At 37.4% G+C, this 12,245-nt stretch overlaps 1 protein-coding gene across 2 annotated transcripts in view; it reads right to left on the bottom strand.

The window, feature by feature from the left end:
* The window catches only part of dnmt3ab (DNA (cytosine-5-)-methyltransferase 3 alpha b), a 63,318-nt gene extending 52,539 nt beyond the window's left edge, over positions 1-10,779 (bottom strand). The window contains exons 1-3 of one of the 2 annotated variants that reach the window (XM_067455371.1): positions 10,760-10,779; positions 9,983-10,074; positions 4,134-4,238 (exon numbers count right to left, since the gene is read on the bottom strand). In XM_067455371.1, coding sequence (XP_067311472.1) covers positions 4,134-4,238; positions 9,983-10,074; positions 10,760-10,775 — 213 coding nt within the window. In that variant the 5' untranslated portion in view covers positions 10,776-10,779. The remainder of the gene's footprint in view (positions 1-4,133; positions 4,239-9,982; positions 10,075-10,759) is intronic. The other variant, XM_067455372.1, reaches the window with a different exon arrangement.
* Between the last annotated feature and the right edge of the window lie 1,466 nt (positions 10,780-12,245).

The raw sequence follows: 12,245 nt of genomic DNA on the forward strand, positions 1-12,245 counted from the left end.
CCAATTGATTACGACTTAAGTGAAGACAGAACTTTCATTTTTGGGTGAACTTTCCCTTTAAGAGCACCATAGCAACACCTTAGCAACCACTCAGAATACCCTAGCAACCACATTGCAAAGTCCTGGAAACCACCTACCTCACCAAGCATTTTGGTGGCATGTTTTGCATGAGCAACTTACATTACAAATTACAAAAAAATCTAGCCCTTATGTCCAATTGATTACAAAAAAGCCAGGAAAACCGTGAAACAATGGCACTGGCTGCAGTCCAGTGATCAAAACAATGCGGTATGCTTTGATATTAGCACCTTCCTTATGTGACCTAGAAACAATCCCCCTCATGTGTATCTGCTGAGCAGAAGTTTGGAAATGCGGATGGGGCAGCATGGAGGGGCGATGTTTTTAAAGTCAGAGCTCTTCCCTGTCTAAAAATATAACTGTGGAAAAGATTGAAAAATTATAGTCAGTTTTCTAAGTTCTGGTCATCACTCTTGATAAGTCACTTAGAGCTTCGTCTTCCTCAGGTGGCTTCACTATTCCAAAGGCATTTCAGCAAGATAGTCAAACATAGAGTGCAAATAAAGTTCCACACATCAGCAGTGAGCACCTCTATGAGAGATGACTCAAACATTATTCTATCTGTCATCACATGGCTTACATTTCACAGAGTAAGACATCACTCTCCTTGCAGGACCGCAATTATCTGTTGAAGGAACGAGATAGGAGGATAATACAATCACAAAGTCCTTAGGGGAAGGCAGGAAAGGATGTGGGGCAACTGTACATCCACATGCCCTGACATGCCCTCACTGGATTAATTATGCAAGAGTGCAGATTATTTTCAAAAACAGGAATACTGGCTCCGGAGAAGCTGGGGGTTGGGGGGCATTTACCTAGGGACTGAAAAAAAAGAAAAAGAACTGACTTACTCCAAGCATTCATTCCCCAATTTTCACAGTGTCTAGGACAAAGGTTTCATGACTTCTCCTTAAGACCCAATGAGTAGGCTAAACTGTGAGAGTTTAGTGAAGTACCGGGAACCGGGACAACATTTCCCAATTGGTTCCTTCCCTAACGATGGCCCTGAGTGGTTTGTCAGGAAGGTGCAAAACAGGCAAGAGCACAAACATTTATGTCCACAATACAATGTGTGATTTTCTTTACAAAAAAACCCAGCGTACAGCGATTCATATCAGACTGTATGATGATCAATTGTAGCCGAGACAATTAGCCACAAATCAGCAATGACAAAGCCGGTCGCACACTGTACGGAAAACAGCGAGAGCATCATTATGTACATCATTCTGACATCTAGCCACGATTGAAAAGCGATTCAGCTGGTCACAAACCGTACGAAAAGCACCAGACCCATCATTCTGTACTTGCCTTCTCAAGTTCAAACCCCACTTTGAATCTAAGGCCCTGTTTACACCTGGTATAAAGATGCGTTTTGTGGGATCACAAATGGACGACTCTAAAAAAGAGGTGTAAACGGGGTGTAAATCATTTTGAGCTTGTCTACTTTTGACCACTTAGTAGTCGAAAACACATTCGACCGGATTGCTTTTGTAGTGTACAACGCTCATATGGTCGAATGCATTCGAACAGGAGGAAAAGAATGCTTTTTAACACGTGCACACCGCATCATGCGTTGTCTTGCGGTTGTCAGAGCAGAAGTGAAAGCTCATGCTCTCCATGTTTTCCCGTCATCTCTTGGTTCGTTCATTATTATTCGTTTATTTTTGTCCATTAGATCGAAAGATGTGAAAAACCCATTCATTTACCTGCCAATAGACCCTCCCCTCAATGAAAATCAGGACAGAAGTGGTTGAAAGTGGGCAAAAGAGACGGATTAAAATACCAGGTAAATGGGTACGTGTCTCCCTCGTCCACTTCTTCCGATCGACCAAGTCGCATCTTAATACCAGAGCCAAAAATAACCATACAGGTGAAAGTTCACCTTGAGAATGTGTCGATAAGTTTGAAGTTTGGTGTTTAAAAACAGTGCAAACAGAGAGAAAAAGAGCAATCTATATTGTAATTGGGGCTGTCAAAATTAACACGTTAATGCAAATTAATTTTAACGGCCCTCATTTTATTAATGCGCGATTACCGCAGCGAACATTTTCTGTTTGATCCATGGCCTAGCCCATATTTGGAGACATCCAGATAAGCCATAGACCTAAAGGATGCAGCAGCAAACATCAATAGGGAAAGAAAAGGGTTAACATTAACATTACTATTCTGAAACAAGGGCAGTTATAGCCAACATAAGCTACCATATTTTCTGTTTAACTTTTATTAGAGTTCCAGGTCGAAAGAAAAGTGCATTTTTACACTGAGCACATTCTCTGCAGTCCGAGCGCGATGCGTGAATACACTGCAAGCTCACTCTCGCTCATGTCCGAGGTAAATCATTAACACCATCACCACTTACACTACATGTGTTTTATTGAACTAGATTACAATCGGCTAAAACGAATACGCAGGTTTCTTTTCTGAACAATAGCGCTCCCAAGTCCGTGTTTCTCACACTGTTCAAGTGAATCGCGGCACAGTTAGGCACACACACACACACACAAAATACCGGCAGTTCAATAGTGCGCAGCTCTTAAAGGGGCCACACTATATTCCTACTCGTTACAACCTCCTCCAGGTATGGTGTGATACTGGTGCGCTCCCAGGTCCACATGACAGCTTTCACATTACCAATTTTTCATACGAACTGTGCCCTATTCTAAACTTAACTGCCAGTGTAAAAACTCCCTTTATTTATATTCTTAAAATGAGAGAAATCACTGCTTATTCAGAATTTTTAAGCTTAGGTTAACAAGTTCTTTGCAAAAAATCTATGACCTTTGATGCATGTCTAGTCTTCATGCTTTGCTGAGTATGGTTTCACTAATCTTTTTGCTTTATCTTTTTCACTATCTATTTGCATAAAGCATGCATATTTGTCCATACCCATGTTGATTAGAGTATTAAATACTTGAAACATTAATTTAAGATACATTTAGAACTGTTAAAAATGTGCGATTAAGTTGCGATTAATCGCGAGTTAACTCATGACAATATGTGATTAATCACGATTAAAAAAAATGATTTATTGACAGCCCTAATTGTAATATTTCTGTATATGTTACATAGACTTTATACAAGCCACGAAAAGGTAAACATATTACTAAAAAATGCACAATTAGCAATCTTCCAGCCTAAGGTTAAGCCTAAGTTAGAACAATTATTTGGGACAAATTATTTGTGAATGGCAAAAAAAATAACATGACATTTTTACAAATCTGTTTCGAGCTAAATTTATTTGTGGTGTAAAAAAAACTATTTGCATTTCTGGAATTCAGCCTGACCACTCTGATCAGCTTTTACAAGGTTCAATTGACTTTCTCACACCACGTATAGGATACATGCTAAAAGTCACTGCAGAAACAAGGTTGTGTTGTTACAAAGTGCCTGATGAGCAGAAAATGACAATATAACATTTTAAGTGCGGAATGGGACACAAACCTCAAACAGTTACGATACATAATGTGGACAGTTAATCATTTGATCAGATTCCAATTGGAAACAAATAATCAGCACTGAGAGTATGAACTCTATGTGAGTGGTGGCAGAATTTTGAACAGTCGTTTCATACGTACACCGAGTGTTCAAAATTCAACAGTCCTATTGAGTCATTGCACAGACTATTCATTCACACTAAGTGAACATGTCACACTCTATTGCCTCAAAATCTATTGCCTTCTGACAACAGAAATCATTTATGATCATAGAAATAAGTCTCAGACAACAAAATCATGGCTAAAACGGATTTTAGTGCAATGCTATGTGGTTGTAAATGCACAAGTGAAGTATTTTTGATCCCTAGAATTGGCTCGGGTCTATTGTCTATAGGATTGTTTATCTGTTTGGTTGTCCGCCGGGTGCAAATCACAAGTTTGATCAATTTCAAACTATTTGTCAGGTGCCCCATGTCAATACCCGCAACCACATGTTTGCCTGTTTACCTGTTCCCAACCACTAGAGCCTGGTGGATAATCAAAAACAAACCGATTCCCATGGGAAGTTGGGTGTTTTGTGGTTTGGTTGAGTGTTGAGAGCTCAGTCTCTAGGATACTCACGGGGAGGTGCTTGCGTTTGCGGCCAGGCCGTCCAACCTTGCGGACAGGAGTACAGAGCGAAGGCATCTCGTCAATAATCATGCTGTCCATTCTAGAGCTCTCATTCTAAACAGATAGAAACACACAGCATTAACCATTACTGCTCAACCAAACCCTTTACTCCCTCAAAATCAAGCTCTCTGGCATTAAGTTAGGTGTGACCATGCACCATCCAGGTTATGAACGATTATAACGTGGATTTGAGACTCATCACTGACCGATCTATTGTTCAGACTGAATACTTTGATATTCGTCCATTTTTAAATTACTGGCAAACTTTCATTTTAATTTAATACAAATAAATTTGTTTAATTCCAAAACTTTTCAAAATACACACAAAAAAAAGCTGTCTAAATTCCACCATTTTTTAATAGAGATACACAATATACTGAAATAATTTTGGTCAACTTTGACTTTTTTTATATTTATATAAAAAAATACAGTAATAGTAATTTTATTATCAAAGTTGAAAATACTTGTCCTGCTATACGTTCTTTGATGACAAGAAAGTTCATAAGAATTTTATTTGAAATAGAATTTTTGCATCCTTTGCTAAATAAAAAAAAGTTAATACCCAAAACTTTTGAATGCGATTCTTACATTTAGATTACCTTCACATTCATCTAACACTCGCTTTTATTTAATCTTTAGAAATGCTAATATTTCAGTAACACTGTTAAATGTAATCTAATATATCTCAAAATAAATTGTTATACTGTAAATTATATTGTAATGCTTAAATTTACTTTAAAACAACTGATATTAGCAAAATATTTTGTGATTTATTTTTTATGTATTTAACCATAACATGAAAATAGTTATCAGAATCCACCAGGATTTTAATATCAGTTAATCCTCTTTGTATTCTTTAACCTTTACACACCAAAATATGGCAGTACACACTATTACATTTTTTTAAATGTCATACTGCATCTTTCGTTTTCACAACAAGGTTATTTAGATAATGAGAAAAGCTAGCTTTTGAATGGCATCTTCTTTTCATCCGAGATAAAGTGAGGGGTGTTACAGCCGTGGAGAGATTGCAAACTCTCTGGGCTCTGTCTTGACAAAGTTACAAAGACATTCGGTGGTTCATTCTCTGCCCTCATTCACTTTCTCTTTGTTTAACACAACCGTGTCTTCCCTCCTTAACAATAGCCACTCTTCATCCAGCCAAGCACCCTAGGGTGGACGGGAGAGAAAAGATGATCCTAATGTAGCTGCAGCTCCAGGACTGGACTGAATGAAACCACCGGCTCTAAATCAGAATGCTAATGAGGATGCTGTCCCTTTCTGCCATGACTACTGAGATGTCCAGCATGGCCGAAAGATGGCGGGACTCACCACTGGAATTTTTTATCATTAGTGCATAACGAAGCCGGTATGAAGGTAAACAAGCAGAGTAGGAATAGCATCTTGAGTTTCAAAATAAACATACAAAGATGGCAAGATGTGTTAGATCGCGATTAATTGCATCTATTTGTATATAATAATGCGTATGTACAGTATATATTAGGGATGCCACAAATATAACATTGAACCGTTCGGTACGCCATTCACGGTTCAATGCGCGCTGGTGAATTGCGTTTTTTCCGGTTTTGCATTTAATTAATTATTTCCATTTTTCTCCGTTTGAAATATTTCTCTCAGTTTATTTCGGCTCTTTTTGAGTGTGCCTATGAGTCTACGCGCTGATATGAGCAAATATCCAATCATATGCACTAAAGTTAAAGGGTGTTTACCCACGTTTTAAAGCCTTACTTAATTCTTAAGTTTTGCATTGAGCGCGCACACTAAGCATCTGTCAAACACGCGATTACTGGACAGTCTTACTGGGCTAATACTGTCAAATACGCACAAGGTTCACATGTATAAACACAGCCAGTTGCCTAAAGTGAAAGTAAAATCGTGTGCGTCTATATATGAGATGTGACCAGGTCTTCAATTGACCGCAGCGCAGCCTAGTGAACACGCTGTCCTTAAAGGGAGAGTTCAAAAGACCTTTAATACAGCAGCTTTTAATCAATGTTGTATATTGAGGAATATGTAGTTTTAATTTTAGATTACATTTATTCATTCAAATTCATACTTAAATGCTACTGTACATCACTGAGCTGCCACTGTAAATCTTTATATATATTTATTTTATATTATACATTACACTAGGAATGTGTACAAGGGTTTTTTAAAGTAAAGTTTTAAGTTTAAGTAAGGGTTTTCAAGTCTTTTAAGTAAAATAAAGAAAGCGTATTGCAATAAAAACATTTTCTCCATAACTGTTGCCTAAGAATAGAATAGCAAAAAACCGAACCGAAAAACTGTAGTTAATATATATATACCAACTTTTTATGTTAGATGCAATTAATCACGATTCATTCATTAATTTAAAAGCACTTATTACTATATATACACTCACTTAAAGGATTATTAGGAACACCATACTAATACTGTGTTTGACCCCCTTATGCCTTCAGAACTGCCTAAATTCTAGGTGGCATTGATTCAACAAGGTGCTGAAAGCATTCTTTAGAAACATTGGCCCATATTGATAGGATAGCATCTTGCAGTTGATGGAGATTTGTGGGATGCACATCCAGGGCACCAAGCTCCAGTTCCACCACATCCCAAAGATCCTCTATTGGGTTGAGATCTGGTGACTGTGGGGGCCATTTTAGTACAGTGAACTCATTGTCATGTTCAAGAAACCAATTTGAAATGATTTGAGCTTTGTGACATGGTGCATTATCCTGCTGGAAGTAGCCATCAGAGGATGGGTACATAAAAGGATGGACATGGTCAGAAACAATGGTCAGGTAGGCCGTGGCATTTAAACGATGCCTAGTTGGCACTAAGGGGCCTAAATTGTGCCAATAAAACATCCCCCACACCATTACACCACCAGCCTGCACAGTGGTAACAAGGCATGATGGATCCATGTTCTCATTCTGTTTATGCCAGATTCTGACTCTACCATCTGAATGTCTCAACAGAAATCGAGCCCATTCTCCTCTGACCACTAGCATCAACAAGGCATTTTCGCCCACAGGACTGCCGCATACTGATGCTTTTCCCTTTTCACACCATTCTTTGTAAACCATAGAAATGGCTGTGCGTGAAAATCCCAGTAACTGAGCAGATTGTGAAATACTCAGACCGGCCCGTCTGGCACCAACAACTATGCCATGCTCAAAATTGCTTACATCACCTTTCTTTCCCATTCTGACATTCAGTTTGGAGTTCAGGATATTGTCTTGACCAGGACCACACCCCTAAATGCATTGAACCAACTGCCATGTTGATTAGCTAATCGCATTAATGAGAAATTGAAAAAGTGTTCCTAATAATCCTTTAGGTGAGTATATATATATATATATATATATATATATATATATATATATATATATATATATATATATATATATATATATATATATATATTTGTCTATTTCCTTCAAGTTCTGGAGAGTACTGCTCTTTTAACATACTGGTTTTCCTGTGAATGTCTCCCAACTTATTTTATGACTAAGAAACCCTTCTAGCCTCACACAACCTTCTCATTACAATATACAGATATACAAATAAACGAACAAACGGTTTAAACAAACAAAAACAAAAGGTGTGCACGGAAATCGACATTGCCTTGTGTGAACTCAGTAACACCGCCTACATCTTTGCTCTATTTCTGTCGGCAGCCGGTTATTTAAGGCAAGCACTGTTGCCTGGCAACAGGACTACGAGCGTAGCGCGGGTCCATGGGTGCAGGGGCGGGGGGAAATGAATTCCCTGTAAGTCAGGCATACGGCCGCCTCTCCTACACAAGCCAACACCCACCTCACTAAACACTCATACGAAACTGAGCAGACACTATCTCTCTTAATAATTCACTCATGTTTACTAATTATGTTCACTGAAGCCTCTGTCTACACTGTCACCTGATAGCCCCACGGTGGAAATTAATCATGTCAAATTATAATGATATATTGAATGAAATATTGTATGATATTGATGGATTTGAGTAGAGAGTTAAAGGGATAGTTCACCCAGTAAATGTATTCTGTGGAAGAAGATATTTTGATAAATGTGACCCTTGAGGTTCAATTTTTTTATTTATTGAGATTTAAACATCATCTGAAAGCTGAATAAATAAGCTTTCCATTGATGTATGGTTGTTAGGATATGACAATATTTGGTCAAGATACAACTGTTTGGAAATCTGGAATCTGAGGATGCAAAAATCAAAATATTGAGAGTCATTAGCACTGCATATTACCACTAATAATACGTTCGTTTTTTAATATATATTTACGGTAGGAAATGTACAAAATATCTTCATGGAGCATGAGCTTTACTTAATATCCTAATGATTTTTGGCATAAAAGAAAAAAGTCAAATTTTGACCCAATAAACTGTGTATTTATTTGGCTATTGCCACAAATATATCGGTGCGACTTATGACTGGTTTTGTAACCCAGGGTCATAAATGTGCATACAATAGAACTGGCCCCAAAACTCTCTGTTCTGTTCTTTAAAATCCCCCCAAAACAACTCATACAAGTTTTCCTTAATTTTGACAAGAAACGTTAAAAATGGAAAAATAACATGAGAAATGATGAGAGGAATATGCGTTCCTTCTGAAAAAACGGATGTTTTTACATCAAATCCATCTAGTATAGAGTGACGCATTCCACATTTTGCAATTTCTCTATGGGGTTTTACCTGTGACTCCATGAACAGAGGCGTACACACTATTATTAAAATGGTTCAAAAATTTGCCTTTTTCCTCTATTTGGACAATAGCAATTATACTTTAAGAGATTTGTTTTGGTTGGCCGCATTAAGAAGGAAACAAATTATAGTTGGTCGCGTAAAAACAGCAGCTTTAAGACTAAGCTGTAGCAGCTGTCAACTCAGCTTCATCGGCAGTCAAATTAAACAAAGGAACAAACACACAAATTGTAAGAAGTTCAGCTAATCTACTGCGACTACTGGCCAAATGTTATACTGCGTTCACGCTATGACCTAATTACCATAATTACTAGATGACAAAGTAGAAATTTCTCAGAGCTGTTCACATCCTCGGAATGATGCGTTTCTATAGCAACACTAGACAAAACAAGTAAAAGTCGTTACGCAAACACATTAATAATCGTATTTGTTTAGCGTGATAGATATTATCTAGCTGGATTACACTGTATTGTATGTCTTTTGTTTATTTTAGATTATTCTAGCATTATTAAGACATTAACAATAGTCTATTATATGAATTATTAAACAAAAGTATTATGAAATGACTGCTTAACAACATTTTACTGCTGAAGCCCCAGTAAAATCCCCAGTTACTACAAATCAGTAGTGATATCAAAACGATTCATCGCGATTTATTGCATTTACTTTTATGTTAATTAATTGTTAATTAATTATGTTATTAACTGTTTAATAGCACTAGCTGGAAGCTAGTCAGAAAATTAATTAATTCCAACAAACATTGAATAGAATTGTATACCACTTCATTAAAATTAATGAATATTTATTAGGCGACATAAGGATTCTATGCTGCATGAAGAGTTATAACGTAACTTTTTTAATAATTCCAATGACCCTGGTCATCAGTAAGATGCATAATAGTAACATTTTCTAAACATTTTGGTTTCATTGTTTTTCTTTAGAGCTAAATACCATTTACAAAAATCTAGTTTTTGAATAGCATACGCAAAAGACACTTCAAGTGACAGATATGGTAAATAGCCTTATTTGAGTCAGTCCACAGCAGGCCAATCATAAAAATGTCAAAGGACTCATTAACCTCTTACCATTTGATTTCCGTTCGTGTCACAGTTGAAGTCGGAGCTCTTGAATACAGTGGCGGTGGTGACTGTGTTGGACGGCATCTCCAAATGAGTGACTGTTGAATACAATGCAAAAGTTGGAAAAAAAAGGTCAAAATTAAAAATAAAATTAAAAATTAAAAAAATCTTTTTTAGGATCCCCAGTGAAAACTAACACCATAATCAGAAGAAACAGCTCTCAAATATAAAAGTCAAAATTAAAAAACATTCGGAATCAGATTAATACAATCAGTATGATATCCCTCGTTCCACACTAAAAGGTTGCTCTCAAATAAGTGAGATGAGGTGCTTTTAAATGTATATTGCTTAATGACTTAATGTCTGTAATGAGTCACATGAATACATGTATGCAAATAATTGGGAATAAGACATTATTAATTATAAGAGAAGGAGAGATCAACCTTAATTTAATTTAATTCTTCAGTCTAAACACCAGAAAATTGTGTATTGTTGCTCGCATTCACAATGTATGCATTCTCCTACTGCTACACGAAAACCCTTCTCGGGGGTGAAATATGAACTGTATGGTATTTCCTATTTTCTTCCTCAGAGCAGTTTTAAAGGCATATGTACATTATATTCTTCACTGACATATATGTGTGCTTCAAAGTGCTTTCTGTGCAAGTAGGACACCAAAGTCCCATGAAATTAGATTTAGAGGTCAATAAATTAGGCGAATCTATCGTTAAAGAAATAGTTCACCAAAAATGTAAAACTATGTCTTCTGAATTCTTTACTTACTGTAATGTCGTTCCATACTTGTATAAAATCCTTTCTTCCAGAGGAAAACAAAAGAAGAAATATAGCGGAATGGTCATGCTGCTCTTTTCCAGACAATGAAAGTAAATAGTGACCAGCGGCGGTGAAGATCCAAAAATAAAAAGAAGCATCATAAAAGTCATTCATATGGCTTGTGTATTATATTTTGTAGAGCATTATATTTTCAATGTTCTGAAATCATTTGATAACTTTCTTTTTTGAAACAGGCCAAAATCTAAGTTGTTGACTGAATGATGCCAAACAACGTTGGATTTTCTTGAATATCAGTACAAATGAGACTTGAAAGTTAGACAGTTTGTTCTTTATACAAATATAGCTTCAGAAGACTTGAAATATAGTAAAAGTTGCACTGGTCAGTCACCATTTATTGCATGACATGAGTGCGTGTAAATTAGTTTTTAATTATGGGTGAACTATTTCTTTAACTCTAACAAATCAATCACACTGTAAACCATACAGTAGTTTCTACAGTACTAACTGTAACTGGTATTTTGGCATAAACTCTGTTCTCCATTGTAAAATAATACACGGGCAATGTCTAAAGTCATTAATATTCTTTAAGTGGTAAGATGTGTCACAGGTACCCAATCACAATTGATCATGTGCTTGTCATAGTCTTAAAAATGCATAAAAAAGCTCTTTAAACCATCCGCCTGCTCGGATTATACGGCGTTTATAAATTACAGTAATTTCCAACAGGCCACGGCGGTTTAAAAATGAGAACCTCTCAAAAACCTAGGTGAGCTGCCTACCTAGACAGCACTTTTTGGGGATCTTATGCGTGTCTTTTTCTATTTTTGGTCAACATAAGCACGTACGGAACGGAATGATGGCCAAAAATGTTGTCTAGGTATAGGAAGCTCGTTAGGTTTTGAAACACAGCCATTGTTTAAAATCGAGCGGATTGACTAGGCGCTGCAAATGAACGCTCATCAAGTTCAAACTCATATCGCGGTGCATTAATCGCACATCTGTAGGACCAGGAAAAACCACTGGCCACATCGAGCCGCCCCCCCTCCGTGTCGCCCCAAAAAAACGGCTAGCTCCACGGCGGAGACTTGTTTCGATGGCGGCTTTTGCGTTTTAGACAAGCGGATCGCAGTGTTAATTACCCGCTTCGCCAAGTTCCAGGCCTGACCCCTTTTTGTTTTCGCTGACTCCTGATCCTCCTTCTGCTTCGCTCTCCCCGTCCTCCACCACCTCCCCAGCCGGCCAGCTCTCCTCCAGATGCTCCGCTCACACTGACTGCAGAGGCCAGCGCTCCGACAGCAGCTCCGCGCGGGTCCTAGAGACCGTTGGGTGTAGATTCTTATTATGACGTACAATGAAAATTCACCCCATCTACTTTCTAAATATTGTAGATCTTGTTGTGAACGATTCGTCCATGTATTCAAAATGTCATACCTGGATCTAGCAGTGAAAACAACATTGTTCTGGTGACATACAT

Source organism: Pseudorasbora parva, chromosome 10 (genome assembly GCF_024679245.1).
Source record: "Pseudorasbora parva isolate DD20220531a chromosome 10, ASM2467924v1, whole genome shotgun sequence".
Lineage (NCBI taxonomy): Eukaryota > Metazoa > Chordata > Actinopteri > Cypriniformes > Gobionidae > Pseudorasbora > Pseudorasbora parva.